The following is a 24537-nucleotide window of genomic DNA, read 5'->3' on the forward strand; positions in this document are numbered from 1 at the left end:
ATCGCACACCTGTGACAGACAACTCACGAGCTCTCATGCAGTCTCTTTAGAACTGTAGTATTACTCCAGTGTTCTCTCTATTTTTGACTTGTGAGTTTTGGTATCTGAAATTGTTGGAGGAACTTGTCTCATCTAACTTGCCTGGATGCTTGTTTGTTTGCAGTTGCCTTTGGCCATGCAGGTTATTTGGATCTGTTCCTTTCGAAAGTACTCGGCACATTGATTTTTCTGCCAAATATAAAATCACAGCCTGCATATAGTCAATTCAGATCTTAATGCTATTCCATGCTATTCCTGTAATTGTTAACAGGAATAAAGGTGAATAAAGATTATGAGTTACTCTATTTTGCTATACCATTTCAATCAGTTTGCAAAGATATAAAAATAAGCAATGTGTTCTTTCCTTTGAGTATAATGGGTGCCAAGGAAAAGGGAGATTTTGTATTAGATTGGCTGCTCTGTAAAGAAACTCTTTCACTTTGTACCTACTGTGTTGATTACTGCCATTACTCCCAGTTGGTTTTGAAAAAGAAATCAGGCTTGTTTTTCCAAATCCTCAACTTGAACTTTGGAACCTGTTTTGTATTTTTCTCAGGGTATGCCTCTGGTTAGATGTCCCTGTAGAAGGTGTAGCACAATTTTCTTTGGAAATCTGAGACAGATAAGCTTCTTTGGATTACAGGATTATCAGAAAGCTTTTGACTATTTTTGTAATTATTGAGAATTTGGCAATATTCAAAGGGAGTTAGTTTGTTAAAATTAATTTTCTATTTTGGAGTAACAAACACAGAAATATAATCTACACATTTGATCTGCTTATTTTCCACCCAAAAGCTCTTTTATGCCCATGACCTTTTTGGTTCCTTCCCTCAACCTTTCAGAATTTCCACATATTCCCTTCAAAATAACAGTAAATAAATAAGCTTAAAATTCTTCATAAATATTAGAGTTTGTTTCATAGTTGTAAATGTTAATACTGTACAAATCTTAAAAACATATTCTCATCTCATTCAAAATGATTGCATTTCACAAAATTTATTTTTACAAAAAGTAACTGCTGAGTTATAAGTTATAGTTATCAGAATAATAACTATTTCTGCCTAACCTAAGCATTGAAATTATTTTTCTTAGATGGTATTAATCACTGTTCTATTTAAATTAGTTATAAATTCAAAAACCTTCTAAAATACACTATATTTAAGGCATGAATAGCTATTATTAATGAGTGTTAACAAGTATTAATAGCGATGTGTGCTTATATGATATCATTCTCTATGTGTAGTTATGGTTTTTTTGCTAATCACTGAAATAGTTCTGGAGTCATGGCTCTTTCTGGTTTCATGAACTTTCTAAAAACATTCCTGAGTCAGAGGCCTTGTCCTTGATCTCGCCCTATAGGGAGGGCTTGTCGTGAGCTTTTACCCTTTTTGTTCTTAAAGTCCTACTTCAGATATCATCTCAAAGAAAGTGTTATTGATCACTCTTGTTATCTTGTTATGGGTGGACTTGTGTCCCCTAAAAAGTGACAAGTTGAGGCCTAGTGAGATGATTCATCACATAAAGGTGCTTGCCTCCAAGTCTGATGACCTGAGTTCTGTTATGGGATCGACATCATGAAAGAAGAGAATCAAGGCCTAAAAGCTGCACTCTGAACTTCACACAGGTACCTTGGTGTGCAAGTGTGCACGCATACACGTGCGTGTGTGTGTGTGTGTGTGTGTGTGTGTGTGTGTGTGTGTATACACACACACACACATACACACACACACACAAATAAATAAAAACATATAAATATGTAAAAAAATTAAAGGTTACAAGTTGAAGGGCAACCCCAATGTGATTGTATTTAGAAGTTAAAGATGTAATTAAAGTTAAATGACATCATAGTGGCAGAGCTCTAATCCAGGCAGATTAGTGTCATTATAAAAAGAGGAAGCAACACCAGGGACATCCATACATAAGGGAGAGTAAGGTTACAATAGTCTGCAAGTCAAAGGAAGTCTGGAGAAAGGAGCAAGCTGGCACCTTGGTCTCTGACTTCCAGACCCCAGAACTGTGTGAAAACAAAGCTCTGTTTAAATGCTCTTGGCAGCCAGTGCAGACTACTTCCGGTACTGAGGGCTGGGGAGCAGCTTTAACAAATACTTAAGCATTTGTAAAGAAGCTCAAGACTTCATTTCTTATGGGTAATCTGATTTCAAAATTGACATCCAATACAAATTTTTATAAAACATACCAGATTAAATCAACAGCAATAACCAATGGAGGAAAGAGTGTCAAGGCAGGTAAGAGGATGTTCGTGTGGTCCCAGGCCAAAGCAACAGTGTCCCCCTTCCCTCTGAACCGACAAAGTCATGCTTCAAAGAACCTGTGATTCCCACACAGTGTGACTCCCTCTGCTTTCTCTCACTCAGCTTTATACCCCCAGTTCCCTTTATCTTTCTACAAATTTTTCATTTTAGGACTGACACACACACACACACACGAAAGTTTCTAAAATCAAACAGGTAGACTATAGAAAGCAAGGTGATACTCAGGGATAAAGGTTCCTACTATCAAAATTAAGTAGAAATTTTTTAAAAAGTTAAATACATCAAACAGAAAAGTCTATGAATCATCTTTTATCACATATATATCCCCATATTAGAATGGAAGAGAAAACAGAGTTGTAGACACATTTTTTCCAGTATATAGCACATGCTATAAATCTTGGAATAAAAAAAAAAATCATAGTTGGGATGGTGAAATGGCCCAGCAGTTAAAAATGATTATTACCAAGCCTGAAACCCTGAGTTTGGTCTCAGGAACTCATAGGGTAAAAGGAGAGATTCAACTCACACAAGTTGTGCTCTGACAACCATACAAACATGCCCACACACATACACACAGAGATGCACATGTAAAATAAATAAATGTCAAAAATCGCAGCTCACATGTGTTGAGTGCTTGGGTATCACCACATGGAGTAATGTACTATCCAAAGAACTGGAGGAGGAAAGGGTGAAATTCAGAAGATGTAAATCATGACCCAAGGAAGACCATAGAGATTTTAAAGAATTCTAAGACCTTTGCAACTTTCTAATTCTGGTTTTAGTTTCTATTGTATTTATAAATGTCCTGAAACAAGAAAGTCTGTGTAATGGTGGTCATCAGCCTAGATAAAGGGAAACCGAAGAGCACTGTGCTGACTTTTCCCTTGGCTGCCTTGCCATAGTGGTATAAAAGTGATGCCAGGGAAGAAATCCTCAAGGGAGAGAATAAATGGAGATAGAAAAAAAAAAGGAGAGTGAAATGAAGATCCAGAAGGATCCAGCCAAGGATCACATGGGACTGCAGGGTAGAAATGTGTGTTTGTCTTCAGTTTGGATTAAAATTAAAATGAAATCTTTGAGGAGTTCTAGAAAGAGCTGCAACACAGTTGTTTTTAATATGTAAGTGAGCTAAACAGAGCACACTTATTCACTACCACATTTCTACTTTATTCCTACGATCTGCTCTCTTTCCTCCAAAACCCTTTGAAGCTGGAGGCTGGTCCTTTGTGGACGTCTGCCCTGGAAGGAAAAGCCCCTTTTGTCCTGACTCTATTTCTTTCTCTTATACTTGTGGAGAGTGACAGAAACCTTCTTCTGTAGTGGTGGTGATGGCCATGTGTTTTGAGGTGTGCAGAATGAGGAATTATTCCATGTTTGCCTAAGGGAAAACTGAGACTACTGACCTTTGTAACCTCCGCAACAGCACAATGATGGGAGGTACTTTGGGGGACCCAGTGCATTAGTGCATAAATAAAGGAATGGATGGCTGGTTCTTGACTTCTGCTACAGTGTCCGCAGCGCCTGGATGAGGAACCAAAGGCCCTGAGGACAAATGTGTGGTGGTGGTGGTTCTGATGAAGTGCATGTACAGGCTTATGTAGCCTTTAGTTTTCTTTCCTCTTCCCTTCCTGCTTTCCCCTGATTTCCCACCTCAAATTCTGTTCTCTCAGGCACTGGAGAAATGTGAGCTAGCATGGGACCTGATACTCAGCCTGGACATGGTGAAGGTGTGGGGCATGAGAAAAAAGAAGGGAGGTCAAAAGGAGGAGGTCATTCCACCAGACCCCAGACCTGCTGTAGAGGTGAGGAATGATTAGTCTCACTAAGAAACTATTCAGGTGACATTCTGAGAAGTTCTTTAGTATAAAAAGACAATGATGTTATATACCAAAAAGTAGTTCTAAGCATTTTTTCCTTCTCCATTAGACTAAATGAGTGCTAAAATTTTATCTTGAGGTTAATTTGATTATTCCACAATAACAGGAAATTACTTAGAGAATTATCTTTTCCATTGAAAATAGAAATCTGTGTTATAAAAAAAACACAGGACTTTTATGTTATATATAGTTTATAACATATTTTTGAGTATGCTATTCATAAAAAACTTGGAAAGAAGATAAAGATTGGGATTATATGTAATTACACAAATGTCTATATCTATAAATGTAAGTATAGACCCAAATATCTATCCTTATATGCTATGTGCATTGGATAAATATGCTTCTCATTGGAAATATATTTCAAAGTCCAAAGTTCAACACTTGTGGACATGAAAGGTTGTCTCAACAAAGTCCATATACTTTTATTCTAAAGACTGTTAATTTTTGAGGGAGCAGATTATCCATTTCAAGCTCCAGTGAGTGCAAAATTCAGAGGATAATTTTTAATAGATTGGATTAAATGGGTCAGAGAACTAGCCCAGGACTCAATAGATCTGGGTTGAAGGAAATGTGTCCTCTAAAACACTGAGGTGATAGTCTGGCTTAAAATAAATTTGAACTTGAACTTATTTTGAAAAAAGTGATAATAAGGGCATACATTTTAATAGCCCAGGAAAAATCTTGTGCTGTGGGGAGTGGAAATACAAGCTAAATATTAAAATGTCAACACAAGAACACTGCCTTCATCAGGTTCATCTGCATTTGCTTTCTAATTCTGTGAAAGTCCCACGAACATCTTCAATTTTTTGTGTGTTTCCATTTTAAAGGCAACAGATAATTCAGGACTCACATGCTCTTCTGCTGAAGGTGTGTCACTAGCCCCCTTAGGGTCAGTCACTTTTAACCACCGGTACTTCCCAACTCTTATCTGGATCCTACAGTACAGGATCTGTTATTGTTGCATCATGTGTCCCAGAGCCTACAGTACAGGATCTGTTATTGTTGCATCATGTGTCCCAGAGCCTACAGTACAGGATCTGTTATTGTTGCATCATGTGTCCCAGAGCCTACAGTACAGGATCTGTTATTGTTGCATCACGTTTCTGCTTTAGAAGCTCAAGTTGCTATTCATAAGAATTTTCGTAATAAGAAAGGGTTCATTATCCATTGATAATATTAAAATTGAAACTAGTTTCAAAATCAGTGCAAAGTCTTTCAAGTCTCAGTCAAGTGCCATTTCTGCCAGCCCGAGTCCTTCTGCACACACACACACACACACACACACACACACACACACACACACACCAAACCAGTTTATCTTGATAGTGCTTGCTTAACTACACCAGGCCTCCTAACTTAATTGTTAATTGCTACCACATATAGAACAAGAATTTTACTTTTCCTATATGGCTATTCCTGAGATTTCTATTCTGAACGTCTTCCTTAAATTTTTGGAAGCACTATTTAGTGATTTCAAAGCCTCCGTAGGTTCTTTTTTTAACTTTTCTATTCTTACTCATTATTTTTACTTGCCACTAGGCAAATCTAGTAATAGAAAACAATGCAAGTTAAAAATGTTGTCTTGAAAGGCCTATCAAAGCTTGTCTTCTGCATGTATTTTTGGGGGTGGTGGGAGTGATGCAGAATAGCTCCTAGGTTTTTCTGTTGCTGAAATAACACTGTAAATCTCTTCCTACCCTTAACTCTTCAGTATTTCTGGTCTTGCACATAACACAACTGTGAACTTATACATCTTCTTAGAAATAACAGGCTTCCTTTGGAAAGTAAGCACTTCGGAAATGTTCACCCATTTGAGTTCACACATTGGTGCATTTTCCAGGCGATGCTAGGCAGACTGAGTGAATCAGGAAATTTCTTACCTCTTGAGGGACGTAAGACAATGCATATCACCAGTAAAGCAAGCGCAGCCAAGGTGGCAACTCCAAAGACAGTTTTCAGCCATGTCTACACAGAATACAGAAAATTAGACGCAGGCTTAGTTCCTACTAAGACATGGTAAGATTTCTGTCGAGCTCTAGCTTCTCCTTCTCCTTCCCTACAAAGCTCGTGATTGTGTTCCACTGATCTGGCGGTAATTGCTGGAACCCTTCCAGTTCTGCTAAAACAAATGTTTCTACAGTATATTTAGAGCCACTTTCCAATCCTCACACACACCAGGAAGCGGTACTCACACACAAATCCTCACCTTCTCTAAACAATAGAAAACTCGGACAATCCTCAGCCCGGGCTGCCTCGACTTTGTGGCAATCCCCGAGACCACACGCACTAACCTTCATTTTTCCAGATGTTTTTCAAAGTTAGCTGATTCTCACTGCACCGCGTGGGTCACTGCATCTGTGAAAACTGTTGAAAAGAAGCAAGTCTGTCTTCCAGTTGGAAGCTGAAGTCGGGATGTGAGGCTTTTTTTTTCCCCCTTTCCATGGACTTTTGACTACTGTGCCAAATTTCGAAAGATTTCTGTAAAATTAGAAACAGATTTTGGGGGCGTTCTTGGCCTTTAAATGAACTATGAGTGGCTCAAGGGAGGCTTTATAGCCCTCTCGTCCTTGTAAATTCTACACCAACATCTGCTTATGTTGTCATACAGAGGTTGTTTTAGTTCTTTTTTTTTTTTTTTTTTTGGTGTTCAGGTTTGTGTTTCATTTTCTCCTAGGAATCACTCGAGTCACTTTGGTAACAATCTTTTCTATACGCCTCCCATTTGCAGCTGAAAGGAGGAATTTCAAATGAAGAAACTTTCTGATACGTGCATCACACATATCTAATTTTTAGGAAGGGAAGAACATGGGAGCCAAATACGGCTTTGTGAGAAGTACATGGTGTAACTGCACACTTTTCTCCTAGGAGCCTAGGAGGTGCAGCAGACAGAAATGTTTTTCTTTCAGCACAATTTCTTTGTCCATATAGCACCATATGCACTTTCAGTAAATACAGAAGTTTAAAAATTCAACTGTCTAAACCCACGGCTGCTTTCCTTTAAAGAAATGAAGCGCCATCTGTTGAAATGTAGTATGGGTTAGGTGTGTTTGCACAGGCTAGAAAGACGGAAAGATCAGTGGGAATAATTTACCAGCAGACCTTTGGAAGAATGGAAATGGCTTTACAAGAGTGATATTTTTGCTTTGCTCTCAGAATATCTTCTGAGAAAGGAGAACATTTAGTAATTATAAAGACCTTAAAATAAATTTTAAAAAGGCAAGTGGAGAGTAGTCATGTGTACTTCATTTTGGCTAAGTCCACATATTTCAAAGTGATCGGTCATCTTGGCAGATCAGTAAAATGACTGATGGAATTCACACAGACACACACACACACACACACACACACACACACAAACACAGACAGACAGATACACACACACAAACACACACACACACACAATACACACATACACACACACTCACTTTTTTCTTTTTTGGACATTCTCTCTGGACCAGAGCAATTCACTAGGGTAGACTCTCGGTTTCCACATGGATACAGTTGCTAAAATATGCTACCTCCAGCTTTCCACTGGTGACTTCTTTCAGAAGTTTGTAATGTCCTTTGCCTGACTATGCTAAACTTCATGCCTTCATGCTGATCTTTCATGAACTGTTTATGGAAAGCACTGAGGAAGCATTACTGGAATATGTCACTGTTTGCCTTTGCTGACTGCTCTGGTTACCACAGGAAGCTGTCTTCACCATAAACCAGGACAGTGGCTTGGGAACTTCCTCTCAGACATTCTCCAGACAGCCATCCCCAAATTCCAGCCTCATGAAAGTTCTATTAAGGAAAGTGAGTCATTAGCACGTCCTGGCAGAGAAATGTACTCAGAGTCCACAGCAGCTTTGGGATGAGTCCCAATCCCTCTGCAGTTACTGAGTCCTCACTTAACAAATGGGAACAGTCGCTGAGAGTGATCATAGGTGTGCTGTGCACTTACAGATATCTCCACGAGTCTTGATAGTGAGCTCTCAATCCAAGATAAAACCGCCGGCCTGGTCCCAAATGAACTGCCTTCAAGAGGATCTTCTCAGACAGGTTGTTTTCTTTGGAACGTCCATATAATACTTTCTCAGAAATTCTGTTCCAGCCTGCCAAATACCCAAAAGTCAACAAGTACTTGGTAGTGAATGATTCCCAAGACCTCCTTTTCTGGATAGAAACTGTCTGCAATAAAGGATTAAGGTATAATTAAAATGCATACTGCTAGCTTTAGCAATTAAGAACACTGTCATGTGACTGGTATGAGTAGCACTTAGAGCTCTGGAGATGAGTGGAGGAGTCCCTATTCAGATCCCAGAGACACAGGGAACAGGCTTTATGAAGAAATGAGAGCGCCTTATGAAGGAACACTTACATTGAAAGTGTTAGTGTGTGCAGAAAGTATGAAGATGAATAAACATTTTTTGTTTGTGTTTTCTTATCAGACTATAACATCTGGAAATTATTAACTATTTGAACTGTTTAAAGTAGAATGTGACTGGGTACAAAATAGAGACAGGCTCTTGCATATAATTTCATAAGTTAGGAATATATTTCTTTTTTTCCTTTCATTTTTCTTTATTAAGAAATTTTCTACTCACTCCACATATTATCCACAGATTCCCCCCTCTTCCCTCCTTCCACCCCCTAGCCCTGTTTTCCAAGCCACCCCATATCCCCCCACATTCCCCAAATCAAGGTCTCCCATGGGGAGTCAGCAGAGCCCACAGGGGAGATACCATGATCAAGGAATATATTTCTTAAAGCAGAGTTACAAATGGGTATGTGATCTAGCTTGTATCCAAGCAAAGGTTTCTATATCCTTAGACATTTAACCATTTCAACAACTTTACCTTGTTTCTCTCTGGGGGTCAAGATAAAAATACTTTTGATAAGGTGTTTTGTTCTTCATTTTTCCCCACTAAGGAAACTGACTTTATAAAAAAAAAAAAAAGTGTAGTTATCTGTGCTGGTATTGTGTTCCCCAAAATATTGTGCACCCTAATAAACTTATCTGGGGTCAGAGACAGAAGTCACTAGATACAAAGGCTAGAAAATGGTGGCACTCACACCTTTAATCATAGTACTCCAGAGGTAGAAATCCCTCTGGATCAATGTGTTCAAGTCCACATTGGAAACGGCCAGGCATGGTGACACACACCTTTAATCCCAGAAAGTGAGCCTTTAATCCCAGGGAGTGGTGGTAGAAAGCAGAAAGGTATATAAAACGTGAGGACCAGAAACTAGAAGCATTTGGCCTGGTGAAGCACTTGACTGGTTAAGCTTTTAGCTGGTTAAGGCTTTCGAGCAGCAGTTCAGCTGAAAGCCATTGGGATGAGGACACAGAAGCTTCCAGTCTGAGGAAACAAGATCATCTGAGAAGTTGGCCAGGTGAGTTTAGCTGTGGCTTGTTCTGTCTCTCTGATCTTCCAGCGTTCAACCCACTACCTGGCTCAGGTTTGTTTTTATTAATAAGAACTTTTAAGATTCATGCTACAGTTATCATCTAGTCAAATCTTGTTGTTGGGAAAACAGGCAAAGATAATTGAGAGCAGGTCTGTTTCCTCAGGGAGCATGCTCTCATGCAAGTATAGAAGGTACATTTATGTTTCTTTTTCCTTTCGGGAGATCTTGCTAAGTATTGCAGGCTGGAGCTGTGCTTGGTAGGAGTACCCTGATAGGTTGGTAATTTCTGCATGGACTTGTGAGAGGGGACAGAAGGGACATATGACATCCTTAAATGAAATTGTGTCATCTGTCAGCATGAGACCTTTTCTCATCAAATGACTCCAGGTCTATTGAAATTATATAGAAACAGGCAGAATGACATTGGTCCATTAAAACTCAAGGGTAGGAATTGGGATAATAGAGGCTATGAACCACCTCTTTCAAAGCAGGAGCCATGTAAGGCTTAGTTTGAAATATGATGACATTATGGTAAGCACGTTGGGTAAATGGGCAATGATTCATCTCAAGCCTACAAACACACCTTGCTAGAGCTATTTACTAACAGATATTGGTTGTTTTCCTAAATGACTCTGCTATAGTTTGGAGCTCAAGTGGCCTCTAGATACTCTTATCTTGAAGGGGTAGTCCCTAGCTGTTGGAACTGATAAGAGGTGTTGAAACTCTAGAAGCTTAAGCTTAACTGAAGAAGCTTGGCCCATTCCTGTCTCTTTTTGCTTCCCAGCTATTATGAGGTGAGCAGGTTTGCAGTACCACCCTTCTGCCATAAAGCTTGTCCGCCACTTTGGATCTTCAGATGTAACGAACACTTGTTCCTTATTCTAAGCACAGTACTTTAACATATAATTTTATTTTTATCTCTGACCAAACTCATTTATTGATTATAAAACAGACTCCAGATAAAAAGTTAGATAAATTGCCCATGATTCTAACAGTGCATAGTTTGAAAATATTACATTGATTCTTTCTGGTAATTCCTTAATTGCTTCTAAAGTAATAATGATTATTTACATTAATGAATATCCCACTGCTTTTCTAGGGGACACAACTGGAAGCACCACGGCATTTTAAAAACTAAAACATATCCAATATTTCAAATATTAAAATTATATTTTAGTTTTAAACCACATGCTTGGTCTGCATCAGCATTGTGCATTTCTTAAAAGAACACAGTCTCACTCTACAAAGACCATGGCCATAGTTTTGTTAGAACTGGAGCCTAGTAATCAGAGAAATGTATGTTTTCTGGGGGCTATGAGATCTCTCTTCAAATATGTAAGTAATTTAAGGAATTTGTCAGATTATCATCAAAGAGATTTCTCAGATCCAAGCAAGAATGTGTCCTGACATCTTGAGAGCATATAATAGCTGTCACACAGTTATAGATCTGGAAGCAGTGGTGTGACATAGTGTCGATGGGAGAGGATATCGCTTAAACTACTTTTAAAATCTAATCTAATTTCTAAAATTGTGATTTTGATGTAAAGAAGAATATGAAGAAGCATGTCTTTCAGTTTATAATCGCTACCCACCACCTTCACAAATGTCATAATTAAATGCCAGGGGTTCATTTAGAAAGAGTTCTGGAAGTAGAGGGGGTTATCTGTCAAATGAGAACTAGAAAGAAAATAAACAATCCATTTCTTTCTATGCTATGGACAAGGAGACCCAGAGGATTAACCCAATGCTTCAATGAAATTTGTGCTGTATTTTGTTTTTATTTTCTATTTTTTGGTTTGGACTCACCCTGTAGCACAGGCTAGCCTCCAACACCTGATCTTTCATACTCTGCCTCTTGAAGGAACTGGGACCACAGGAATTTACCATGACTGTCTTCAATGGTATTTCTAACACAACTCCTTTTGAGTGGTTCATTAATGGGAAGATTAATCAAATGGTATAAATTTATACCTTAGATACTTTAGCACATAAAATAAACCATTTCACTAGTTTGTAAAGTTAGGGAATACCATGATGAGTAGTCAGTGTTCACTGAGAACCTTTTCTGAGCCTGACATTTTTATAAGCACCTGACTGTTGCCATCTCAGCTCATCCTCAAAATTTAGGGGAGAGCACAGATGCACAGGAGATTTAAGCAGCTTTTGAAAGTTACACAGCTTTTGACTGGTGTAGATGTGACACAAAACTAAATAGTCTATAAGAACTTGACTGATTCATACTCAGGTTCTAGCTGGCAAGCCTTTGGGGTACATGACTGGGTTGTATAATTAAGACTAGAACTGGAAGATGAATACAAACAAAAGGAAGGCTTTGGGTGAGCTAGTAAACTGGAAATTTTCATTAACTGAGACGTACCTGCCCTCATGTGATCAAAAGGAAAAGAAAGAGCATTCACTGAACAGCCATAGGTTTCAGCTAAGAAATAAGTCCTCACTGACAAGAACAAGGGTAGAGTCAAAGAAATGAATGGGTAAGTGTGGTGGTATTGTGTTCCCCAAAATATTGTGTACCTTAATAAATTTATCTGGGGTCAGAGAACAGACAGCCACTAGATACAAAGGCTAGAAAATGGTGGCACTCACACCTTTAATCCTAGCATTCCAGAGATAGAAATCCCTCTGGATCTCTGTGAGTTCAAGGCCACATTGGAAATAGCCAAGCATGGTGACACGCCTTTAATCCCAGAAAGCCAGCCTTTAATCCCAGGGAGTGGTGGTAGAAAGCAGAAAGATATATAAGGCGTGAGAACCAGAAACTAGAAGATTTTGGCTGGTTAAGCATTCAGGCTTTTGAGCAGTAATTCAGCTGAGACACATTCCGGATGAGGACTCAGAGGCCTTCAGTCTGAGGAGACAAGACCAGCAGAGGATCCGGCAAGGTGAGATAGCTGTGGCTTGTTCTGTCTCTCTGATCTACCAGCATTGACCCCAATAACTGGCCTCGGGTTTGATTTTATTAATAAGAACTTTTAAGATTCATGCTACAGGTAAGAGTCAAAATACTGCCAATACTCGGGGGCAAAGGAGCACTGTCTTGAGTCACATTGAAAATTCTTTATAAAAGAGTTGGAGAAATGGAAGTTCAAATTGGCAAGGTGAACATATGCACTGGTATTTGTCCATTAGAGTATAATACAGAGGAAAGGGTATCAGTTAAGCAGCCATGAAGAAAGCGGAGAAGGTATCATTGGAAAGTTGTGCAGAGGATAAATATCTATCAGAGACACATTTAGAAAAGGACTGGAAGAAATGGGGGATGCCAGAACTGACCTGGCATTTACAACAGAGGGTGAGATGGAGCTGAAAAGAGATTAATTGGATACTAATATGTGGACATCTTTGCTTTTGTCTGCAGAGGAATATGCAGCTGGGCATTGATGCTAGCTCAAAGTAGATTTACTTCTCAATGATATCAAGGTGTTACTGGAGAGGGGTGTCAAGGCACCAGCACACCAAAGCCAACCCATCCTCCAGCTTTATGACTTCATCAGTACCCTTAAATTTGTCATCCCCAGCTGGGCAGTGGTGGAACATACCTTTAATCCAGCACTTGGGAGGCAGAGGCAGGCAAATCTCTGTGAGTTAGAGGCCAGACTGGGCTATAGAATGAGTTCCAGGAAAAGGCACCAAAGTTACACAGAGAAACTCTGTCTTGAAAAAATAAATAAATAAATAAATTGCCATCCCCATACGCGTGTGTTTTTTTCCTAGTTTTCATATCTACTCTAAGATATCTAGGTAAGAAAGATAATTTTATTAAAACAAGACAAATTAAATCTCTAAAGCATGAAAGAAAAAAGTGAATAAAACAATGTTGAATATGTGGGAAAACACATCCAAAGTGAGTAGAAACAACAATGAACAACTGTCAGATAATCCTAGGAATTGAAGCAGGCATTTTTTAACCTTTTTTTTAAATGAAACCTTGATGAATCTCCTCAGTAATAGTAAGCTCAATCGTTACCATCATTTATATAAATAAACTTAAAGGATTATACAAATCTTCATGATGGATAATTTTGTGTATCAGTGAAATTATTCTAAGGAATGTTGGAATAGCTGGTAAAACATTACTTCTGTGTTCCTCCAGAAAAGTTAGTAGCTGAATCCACAGTGTGAACAATAAAAGTCAGTCCTTACCAAAGTGGGCAAAAAACATATCATCTCCTAAGAGTCTGAAAAGACAAAAAAAATCGAAAGAAGAACAACTCTATCTATATCTATCCATCCTCCAACCTATCATCTATCTGTCTGTCTATCCTCTATTCATCTACATATCAATCATTTATCATTTATCCATCTACCTATTAATCATCTATCATCTATCTTTCTTTTCTCTATGTATTATCTACCTTTGCATGTATTTATAAAACTATCCGTTGTCTATTTACCTATTTATTATCTATATAGCTATCATACAGATCTACCTGTCTGTCTATCTGTTGTCTATTTATATCTGTTGCTACCCATATATAACAAAGATGGATAGCGTAACAGAGCCCTAGACCTTAATAGGCCCCCAGACCTTAGCACAACTGACTTAATGATGGAAGTGTCATTCAGGCTGTAAAACTCAGCATGTAGACAGCTCCATGAAATAAAATGAAAGCAAAGACCTAATCCTTCAAAGTCCATAATTCTGGAAACGTATCTAAATGTGCTAACTTTGCCTTTTGGCTTCAGTAATTCTGCTTCTGGCTAACTCTTCTTGTTAACTGAAGTATTTCAACACAGAATTTGTGTGTGTGTGTGTGTATGTGTGTGTGTGTGTGTGTGTGTGTGTGTGTACACGCACGCGCGCTTGCTTAGAACTTCACCCTGAGAAAGACAGGATTACACTGGTCTCCTGAAAACCCAGTGTGGTTGAACACCCAGTATAGTCACCTTCTGGCTAATAAAGAATTTCTATTTGCTTAAACCCATATCAGAGCAGTGTTCTCTGGTAGATACACTACACCAAATATCATGATAGAAAAGATAAGTGACATAGAATAAAAACGCAGAGTTCAAGGACTAAAAGTCAAAAGAAAGGATTTCAAGAAGTAATTCTAAGATGTCGTGTGTGTGCGTGTGTGTGTGTGTGTGTGTGTGTGTGTGTGTGTGTGTGTGTGTAAAATCAACTAATCCTGATCTTAAATTACATACACTGTCCAGTAGGCTTCAGGAAAGAGAGAAACAGAAATAGAAATGTATAATTTATGAATAAGGAAACAGTAAATGTACTGACGTCCTTGTTCAAATGTCCTGTTTTTAATGTTGCCTTATTACACATTTAAAATCAGACCTAATTCAGAATGAGATAATCTGTTTTAGCATTGGGAAAGAAGGCAGAGGCAAAAAGATTACCAGATTTAGGCCAGTTTGCACTACCTAGGAAGTCCCAGGCTAGAGTGAGCTGCATAGCACAACTATATTAAATACATTAAACAAACAAATATTCCCCCAAATCCCAAATGATGACAATGATGATGTTGATGATAAAATAATTGCATAAATAATTTAAACTAAGTAAAATATAATGTAATTGACCACTCTTAGGGGCTTGAGTACAACTTAGTAGTAGTGTGCTTACCTCATATGCCCAAGGCCTGACTTCAATCTTCATTACTGCAAAAACAATTGAATATATAAATAAATGAGTAAACACAAATAAAGCTGACCCCTTTTAGCTTCTATACTTTCTTATTCTTTCTAGCCTCCATAGAACTCATCACTTGCCAACATTCTGTAATATTCTGACTTATGATCTTTATTGCTTCTTGACTCTTTCCCTTAAACAGCTCCATCAGACAAATTTTTATTTTTTTCTCACATGCTCAGGGGTTAGGGACAATACTTAGCTTAAAATATGTACTTAATAAACACTGATGGCCAAATGCATGAGGGAAGGGAGGCAGATAGGCAAAGCTCTGCCCTGGTTTCCAGTAGATCCTGCTTTGACAATACTAAAGGGGGCATTTCCAGGAGTGGTTCGTAAATGGTCAAGTTTGTTTCTGAGATGCAATCAGATATCAGGCATTGTTACCCCACAATGGTCTTGTAATCCTGCGCTATTGCATCAGGGTGTCTTTCAATGTGGATTGCAGGGTTTAGATTCTAAGTGGAGCATTAGTAAGAGGAGACTTTACTGCAGCTATTCGGGTATTTTCCCCTGAGAACAGAAGAAAGATTACCAGCTATTTATTGGAAGTATCTCTTTTATGGATTAGTAAAGTGAGAATTATCCAAACTCGGTGTCTCCTTCTTATGACATTTTAATCAGTGAAATTTCAGTAAATGCACAATCTAACAAACAATGCTGTGATTCTAGCAACTAGGACACTTAAAGATGGCTAACGGTACTAGAATATCATTTCATCATAAAAACAAGCTTTTGATTGAATGTTTAGAAAGGGTAGAAACCTGGAAAATCATTGTGTAGCTCAGCATGCTTACAAGGATGGTTTTTCTTAGGGAGTGATTTACCTTGATTGTAGTGGACGACTTGGCTGCCGAGCTGACGTTTTGGTGTTGTGAAGGGCATCTCAGAACTCTGTAGAGTGTCTGGGGGCCATTGGGACCTAGTGGCTGTGGAGGGGTTGAGTTTTCTTCCTATCCACTCAAACTCTGATATAGCTAAGGGATTCCTTTCTCTACATCTCCTCTTCCATACTCATCCTGGTAAAAAGCATTCTTGATGGGGGCCCAGTTGTGAGAAAGGACAGGGAAGGAGTAGGGCAGAGAAAGGAAAAGTGAGAGATCCTGGTCTCCATGGCCGACACAACTCTGACATTGGTTTTGGTGTATTATGCTGGGACAGAAACTCTTGTGGGAACAATCTATGGATTTCAGAATAAAACCAAGCTTTAATATAAAGGATATCTTTATATCTCCACTCACCTCCCTGAAAGGCCTGTCTGTCAACCTAAGGCTGTCAGGAGTCCTGTAGTGAACAGAGTGTTCCAGAAAGGGAAGTCAGAGATCCACAACCAACAGTATTGTGATGAAAATAGAGTGTTTGGAAAGGTAGAGCTCTGCTGGGGGAAAAATAGGTGAGGATTGTGTTAGAGGATGTGGCACCAATGCTAACGAGTAAATCTGGTGCAAACCATGGAGCCACCACGTGTCTCCACCCCAGCAGACAACCTGCAAAGAGCGAGAAAAAGGGAGGCGGGGCGTATTGTTGTTAGTAAATGTCCTGCTCTCCCTATGGCATATATTGGCTGTTTTTCTCATTGCTGTGACCAAACATCTGACAAAAAAAGGAAACTCAGAAGGGAAAGGATTTATTTTGTCTAATGGTTGAAGAGAAAATACAGTCCAGCACGGACAGAAGGCACAATGGCCAGAGTGTGAAGTAGGTGAGCACATTGTGTCCCTCTGTAGGAAGCAGGTGGGGAGAAATGCTAGCATTTAGGTTGCTTTCTCTTTATTCTTTTAGTCAGTTTGGACTCTAGCCCATAGGACAGTGCTATGTACATTTGTGGTGGATTTTTTCCTCTTTAGTTAAAACTCTCAGGATATGCTCTCAGAAACAGAGCCCAAGGTGAACCTTGTTAGGTGACTCTAAGTCCTGTCAAGCTAAATGGAGTTTAACAATCACTCAATTCTGTTAATGACTAATTAGTCTGGTGATAATTGTCTCACACTTCAGCCCAATGCTGTAACTGAATGTTTTGAACCAGCCTTCAGCAGCTCAGGAATTGAGGGTGAACCACGGAGTCAGCAAACTATTCACTCAATTGGACTTTGCTATCTGAGGGAGTAAGACAATTCTCTGGGGCTAGCCAGTAGGGCAAAACTTAACTCTCTGGGACCGTTGAAAAAGGGTAACACACACACACATACACACACACACACACACACATACACACACACACACAGACACATGGACCCACCCATGCATGCATGCACGCACACACACCTCTTTCGGGTCTGTCTATCATCTCTCTCATCTCCTTTATTTCTTTTCTTACCTGTATCCAGATGTATCCCTTCTGCATCTTCATTTTTGCCGGTAGACTTTATATACCCCAGTAGAATCTTTCAAGCAATATAAAAATTACAGTGTGGTTACATTCCATTTTTAAGTGAATGATTACAATGAATGCAACAACATGTTTTCTGTATCCCTTACATGATTAAACATTTTACATGTTACAGGTGAAAAACAAATTAGTCCCAAGAATCCAATACATTCATGACCAAGCAGCTTGTTATAGATTAACAGAGTGTAAGTAAGCAATGTGTTTTTCTCAGCCACTTCTTTTACTGGCAGGCTGCAACTTGAAGTTACAAAGAAAGGATCAATCACTTTATTATTTATCTCAAAAGGTAATCTTATAAAAAATACTTTAAAGAATCACAAATCTGAACTTTCATATACAAAAAACAATCAGCCAGCTCTACTTTAAATCTTTAGGGTGCACACTCATTCATCAACAGTTTTTTATATCAGGAAGCTGAGGGCAGAAATGGGTACAAGGAATTAATCATCACCTTTGATTACCAACCCATCCTAGCAAGAAGGTTTGTCAGCCAGCAATAGATGTTTTCTTGTTTTGTTTCTTGATCTCAATGAGTCCCTCACTCAACTATTAAAAGTCTGCTTTTCTAAATTTTAAATTATTCCCCAAGATTTGCTACCTCAACGACATTAACAAAAAATATCTTAGCCTAACCTTAAGTCATTATTTAAAGCTTTGTTTTTAGCTGTGATGTATACTGAAACCTGTGAACACAACTCCCAGCAATAAGATTAAAAGAACTTGAGCTAGCCTGTTTTCTGGGAGTCGATTGTTTTCCTAAACCATTAACCTAAGCCACAGTCCATACAGCTCCTCAAGAGAAACTCCTAGCTAGCATGACACTTCCTTGTTCTTATTTTCTGTCATCTGCAGCCCCTGCTTTATCATGTGCAAGAGCAACACTATATCCTGTTTTTACCTATATTAATTTTCCCACCAAACCAACCTCTATCATAATCCCTTACTATATTTATTAAAAACCCTCAATCAACAAAATCCTATTTAAACTAACATTACTTCACTTAAGCAGTACACTTACTTCACTTAAGCAGTACAGCTTAGGAAGAAATCATCTTCATAATAATCCACAAGTAAAAATGACCACTAGAACATGGAGCTGAAGACAGTCTGGAGCTGAATCCCTCGGGGCCTTGCCTATCTGAGATTCACCTATCAGTGCCTTGCATTCTGATGGGCCAAACTCCTGAAGTCAACTGCACCTGCTGATTCCCTGGCATGGCCACCCACATGCACTATTTCTTCCATTGTTATTGTAGCATTTCGGTAGGTGAATATACAGAAAAAAAAGCAATAAAAGTAAAGGGCCATGAAGAGGAAGGGTCAGAAGGAGCTGTGCTCTTACCTATATGTGGAGAAGTTTAGTTACAAGACACAGAAATGAGAAGAAGTCTAGGTCTTTCTTCCCCCAACTCCACTCTGCTTATTCTCTTGCCTCAGATACAGAGAGAGACAGTATTCTCTCTTAAGCAGAGGTCTTTGTATGCAGACCCTAAGACGACAGAGCAATGTAAGCAGGGTTTAGTTGTTTATTGAAAGGGGGGCATTGTTCTCAGTTCCCTGGAGAGAAGTGAAGGAGCATAAGGACATCAGGACATAATGGAGCAGAAGGAAATGTAGACTGTAGAACAATCTCAGAGAAAGCCACATTCAGCCCCACTAGGATTTCAGGAGCTGGGATGTCCTTTCACAGCTGCCAGGAATGGAATGAATAAACAGACTTGTGAGTCTCATCACTCATCACTTACTTGGCTTCAAGCTACCCACAAAGGGGCATGATGCTGGTTGAGGCATTCAAAATAGCCTAGGACAGTACCTACAGTGTGGCAGCTGTGAACTGTCAGGTTCAGGTACTGGTATCTTGGTCCTGCAGAGAGAATCTGGGTGGAGAGCTTGTCTATGTCTGTTGGCACTGCTCTAACAAATACAGAAGACTGGGACATTTATGAGCAATAGGAGTTTATTTCTCAAAATTCTAGAGGCCTTACGTCTAAGATAAAGTCATTTGCTGTGGGATGGATGCCTTGTTTCTGTAGCATCCCATGGCAGAAAATAGAAGGGCAGAAAGTTCTACTTACAGTCCCCCAAGCCATTCTCAGTTCACAAATCCCTTCTGTGAAGGCAAAGCTCTTAGGGCCTCTGCCCTGTCTCACTATGTATATACTAGGTTTTAGATCCCAACATGAATTTCAGGGAAGACACATTTAAACCACAGGAGACTCACACTATCTATTACAAACTATTATTCAGTGTTTGATGGAAAAAAATTATACATAACTGGAATAAGAAAGCTAACAAGAAGAGAAAAATAAAAGGCTTTAGAGTTAAATACCTCTATAAGGAGTGAATCGAAAAGTTCACATTTAAACCAAACTCTATATCCTTCTTTTGAAAAGTAAAGTGTCCAGAACTGCAATATCCATTGTCATGGCCACCAGCCACACATGCCTACTAAGCACTTGCAATATAGACTGTATCAAATGATTTGTGTAAATATAAAATACAAACTGTCTTTTGAAAACTCCAGGAGTGCAATTTATGAGAGAGAGGAGGGATTCTATGAGCAAGGGACACAGAGATCATGATGTAAAAACATACAGAGATGGCCAACCAAACTATTGGAAACTCATGAACTGTGGACCAACAGCTGTGGAGTCTCCGTGGGACTGGACTAGGCCCTCTGGATAGGCAAGGCAGTTGTTTAACTTGAATTGTTTAGGGGGCCCCCAGGCAGTGGGATTGGGATCCATCCCTGGTACTTGAGCCAGCTTTTTGGAGCCCAGCGCCTAAGGCATGACACCTTGCACAGCCTTGGAGGGGTGAGGGGTTTGGACCTGCCTCAACTGAATGTACCAAGCTCTGCTGACTCCTCATAGGAGAACTTGCCTTGGAGGAGGTGGGAATAGGGGGTAGGTTGGGGGGAAGGCTTAGGGATGGGAGAAGGGAGGAGAGCGGGGAATCTGTGGTTAGCATGTAAAATGAATAGAAAGTTTCTTAATAATAAAAATATTTTTTAAAAAAGAATACATTATTTTAATAATTTTCACCTTGATAGTGTGCTAGTGAGTTCAATAAACAAGTTTTTAAATTTTATCTATTTAATTTTAAAATGTAGTTATTTTAAAAAATAGCCACTATAGCCAGGTAGTGGTAGCACAGGTATTTAATCCCAGCACTTAGGAGGCAGAGGCAGGTGAATCTCTGAGTTTGAGGCCAGCTGGGTCTACAGAGCAGATTCCAGGACAGCCAGGGATACAAAGAGAAATCCTGTCTTAAAAAAAATCAAAGAAAAAATAGTCAAAAAAGAAAGAAAACCATAAATTTGTTCTAGATGATTTCTTTTCTTTCTTCTTTCCTATCTCTCTTCATTATTTTTTTTTCAGTGTAAGGGATCAAAGCCAGAGTTTCAAGAATGCTGAACAAGTATCCTACCACTGACCTGTATCCTTAGCCCTAGGAATCTGAAAGTCATAATGGTGCCATTATCTCAGACAACAGCTTAAGATAAACAAAAAATATCTTTAAAAATATATAGAGAAACTTACTTCTGGAGTTTTGGAATGTGAGCCCCAAACTCTTTGCATGACTGTTGAGAAACTGCATTAGTCAACATCTGCTGCCATAACAAAACACTGAACACTGGGTAGCCTAAGCGATAGAAATGTATCTCCCAATATATATATATGTATACACAGTTCTGGAGGCTGTAAGTCAAACACCAAGGTACGGGGTATGGCTGGGTTCTGAGGAGGGTTCTCGTACTGCCTACAGATGGCTGACTTTCTGCTCTCTACCTAATGGAAGGAAGCTCCAGCTCATTTCCTTGCTAGACTGGAAATGGACACAGGGAGTGGCCAACATTCACTGGCCACTCCTTCAGGGAAGCCGAGTCCTTAGGAGACCAATGGGTTGGCCTCATTGACAACTAAAAGAGATTCTGATTCACTTTAAATCTCAAGGCAAGAGGATTGCATGTACCCTAAGCCAGGCATCAGTGTGCCTAGACGAGGAAACAGCTGCAGCTCATCGAATAAGTTCTCGGGTGCAATGGAATAGTGATTCCATATGCCAGCAACATGAGGACACATGGCAGCAGACGACAGCCAAACAGAACTATGAGTCACGTTTAGGGCAAAAATAAGGTAATGCAAATAAATTACTTGTATTTGTTTCTGTCACCAACTGTGCTGCACTTTTGTATTTATTTTGTGTATTGCCATCAATTTCACGCCAGCAGTATTTCCCTTAGCTAGTGATTTTATTACGGAAGCATCCAGAACCACTCATTCCTTCCAGTCCCACTGCCAATGACCAAGTCCAGATTTCTGTTACCTCAGCCAGAATGATTCCTTCCAGCTCCTCTCTTAATCTTTTTCTTTCCAATTTTTTCCCCTCTCTTCAATCTATGATTTAGCCTGTTAACTCCTTGTAGGTCATCATTTCCAAAACATGTCATTTTCCTGCTCAAGAAACTAGAATAACAAGAAACATGTCATTTTCTTTTCCTAAAACATGTCATTTCCTTGCTTAAGAAACTAGAATGACATCATATTGTCCAGACAGTATGGCAAGCCCAGACACAGTATGGCACTCCATCAAATCCAGACACAGCATGGCATTCCAATAGACGTGTAAAATATGTTAGTCTTTCTTCTTCTGTCTTTCTCATTTAGAACACACTTCCTACCCTAAATCTACTCTTGAAATTGTATTAAATTAATATAGATGGAACATTAAATATATATGGTATTACTCAAATTGCTTATTCCTAATCCAGAAGCATTTCTCAAATAATCCAGAGCATTTTTCAGTGGATTGCTGGCTTTTCTGAGCTCCATGACACCCATACCGGATGTTAACACTCTCCTGTATGCTCATCTTTTATCTGATACCTTCATGCTTCTAATTAGCGAACTCTTAAACAACTTGCCAACTCCTTGAGGTCAGAGATGCTGGCTCATACCTCAAGTAAGAAAAAGAAATTCCTATTTCTTAACTACTTCCTCCATGCCAGTCACTATACAGTGTATTTAGCATTTGTTATTCAGAATTCTCTCCGTTGCTTTCCTATATATGTGTGATGTCTCTGCATCATTTCCATATTGCCCTGCCAGACAGCCCTGACGACTAATGCCAAACAGCACCAACTCAAGTAGTCAGCAGCAGAGTTACTGGTGTTTTGAGACCATGATGGCATCTCCACCTGTCAGCTCTTCCCCTTGGGTTGCAGTCTCCTCGCCTTGCTTCTGGAATGCCCTCTCCACCATTCTTCATCAACATTTCCCATCTTTCTAGTTACTCCTGAGTGACCCCATTGTATGCAAGGCAGTTTAGCTATCTTTTTGTATCCATTCCCAATAAAGCCACAACAAGGCTTCATTTTAATAGAAGAATACACCCATGAAAGAGTTCTTAAAACAAAGAGACTCTGCTTTCTGATTGAGATATTTTCTTCATGTAGTGAGCACTTCATTTTCCATGCCACACACATTTTCTCATTTGATCCTCTCACTAATCCACTTCACAGCAGCTAGCAATAAACATTCCCTGGGTGTTTACTTTGCACCAGGATTGCCCTGGCTGTGCTATCTATTATCTGATTAAGGCTGAACTATAAACACAATTACTCTTCCTCACATTTTACAGATTTGAGAGTGAACGTCAGCAACTGTATCAGAAAACCTGAAGAATAATCAAAAGTGTCCTAATTAAAAACCAAGATGGTTTGATCCCAGAGCACAAACACTAGATGTTGCTATCCTTTCTCAGAGAGGGGAACTAAGAACTGTGAGGTCACAAGACCTACTGTGGTCACAGAAATGGCAACTGCTGTGCTGGGGATCCTTGCCGTCTCCGCAGGAACCAGGCATTGATCTCATCCCTGAAAGCCTATACTTAGTCACATGAGATTAATGCCACAACAATACACTGGAAGGTCTCTCCTCTTAGAATTCTTGATTTTTCTTTTCTTTGATTCTCCATATTCCAGTATCAACAAATCATCAGAGCAGCTGCAGAGAAAATCAGTTCCTGCTTCTGACCACTTTGGATTTAAATGCAACCCTAGTCAGTAGTCATCAGGGTCCCTGCAACCCTAGTCAGTATCATCAGGGTCTCTGCAACCCTAGTCAGTAGTCATCAGGGTCCCTGCAACCCTAGTCAGTAGTCATCAGGGTCTCTGCAACCCTAGTCAGTAGTCATCAGGGTCTCTGCAACCCTAGTCAGTAGTCATCAGGGTCTCTGCAACCTTAGACAGTAGTCATCAGGGTCCAGCCTCTCTTCTACTTCAGCTACAATAGCTACAGACCATTCTTAGTTGTCCTGCTTAGCCACACTGGCCTTTTCACCTGGTTCTTTGAATAGAATGCATTTTCTCCATTTGGGACTCAGCTCCTGTTGTTGGTTTTAAGTGGGATACCCCTTTCTCTCTTTTATGTTATTATCTGGCTTTGCAGGGCACCTTGTTAATGTCACTTCCACTTAGTCCTTTTCTGAACATTCCCTTCTCTCAGTTCACACTTGTTTTCTGCATACTATCTAAATGGTTAAATGGCTAGTAAATCCAGTGGAGACTGGATAATGCAGTAGACCAATCCTGAGCTGATGAATAGGTGAAGTAACTAGCTTCACTGGAGACAGAAAGCAAAATACATAAAAGAACTAGAAAGCTGGTTTAAGGTAATAAGTAAGAAATGTTCACCAGCATGTACAGGTTAAAACCATGGTGTGTGAGGAAAGCTAGTATGAATGTGGAAAATAAACATAGAGGGTTCCCCAGAGATAACCACATAGAGCAGTACAAATTTACTGTGTAATGTTGCATATTTAGGAGAAATTGCTATATGGAATTTAACTTGGTGGGAACAGAGAGGTCGTACTGGACAGTAGTAATAACAGCCAGGCATC

At 39.4% G+C, this 24537-nt stretch overlaps 1 protein-coding gene across 8 annotated transcripts in view; it reads right to left on the reverse strand.

The window, feature by feature from the left end:
* LOC114690471 (fibroblast activation protein alpha) overlaps positions 1-17619 on the reverse strand; it is an 86142-nt gene extending 68523 nt beyond the window's left edge. Inside the window, exons 1-5 of one of the 8 annotated variants that reach the window (XM_037204832.1) lie at positions 17563-17614; positions 15180-15214; positions 8139-8289; positions 6484-6556; positions 6073-6157 (exon numbers count right to left, since the gene is read on the reverse strand). In XM_037204832.1, coding sequence (XP_037060727.1) covers positions 6073-6155 — 83 coding nt within the window. In that variant the 5' untranslated portion in view covers positions 6156-6157; positions 6484-6556; positions 8139-8289; positions 15180-15214; positions 17563-17614. Of the gene's footprint in view, positions 1-6072; positions 6158-6483; positions 6800-8138; positions 8290-15179; positions 15215-17562 lie in introns of those variants that run through there. The other 7 variants (XM_037204831.1, XM_037204829.1, XM_037204828.1 and 4 more) reach the window with 7 other exon arrangements.
* Positions 17620-24537: the final 6918 nt, after the last annotated feature.

This window comes from Peromyscus leucopus, chromosome 4 (genome assembly GCF_004664715.2).
Source record: "Peromyscus leucopus breed LL Stock chromosome 4, UCI_PerLeu_2.1, whole genome shotgun sequence".
NCBI classification, from domain to species: domain Eukaryota; kingdom Metazoa; phylum Chordata; class Mammalia; order Rodentia; family Cricetidae; genus Peromyscus; species Peromyscus leucopus.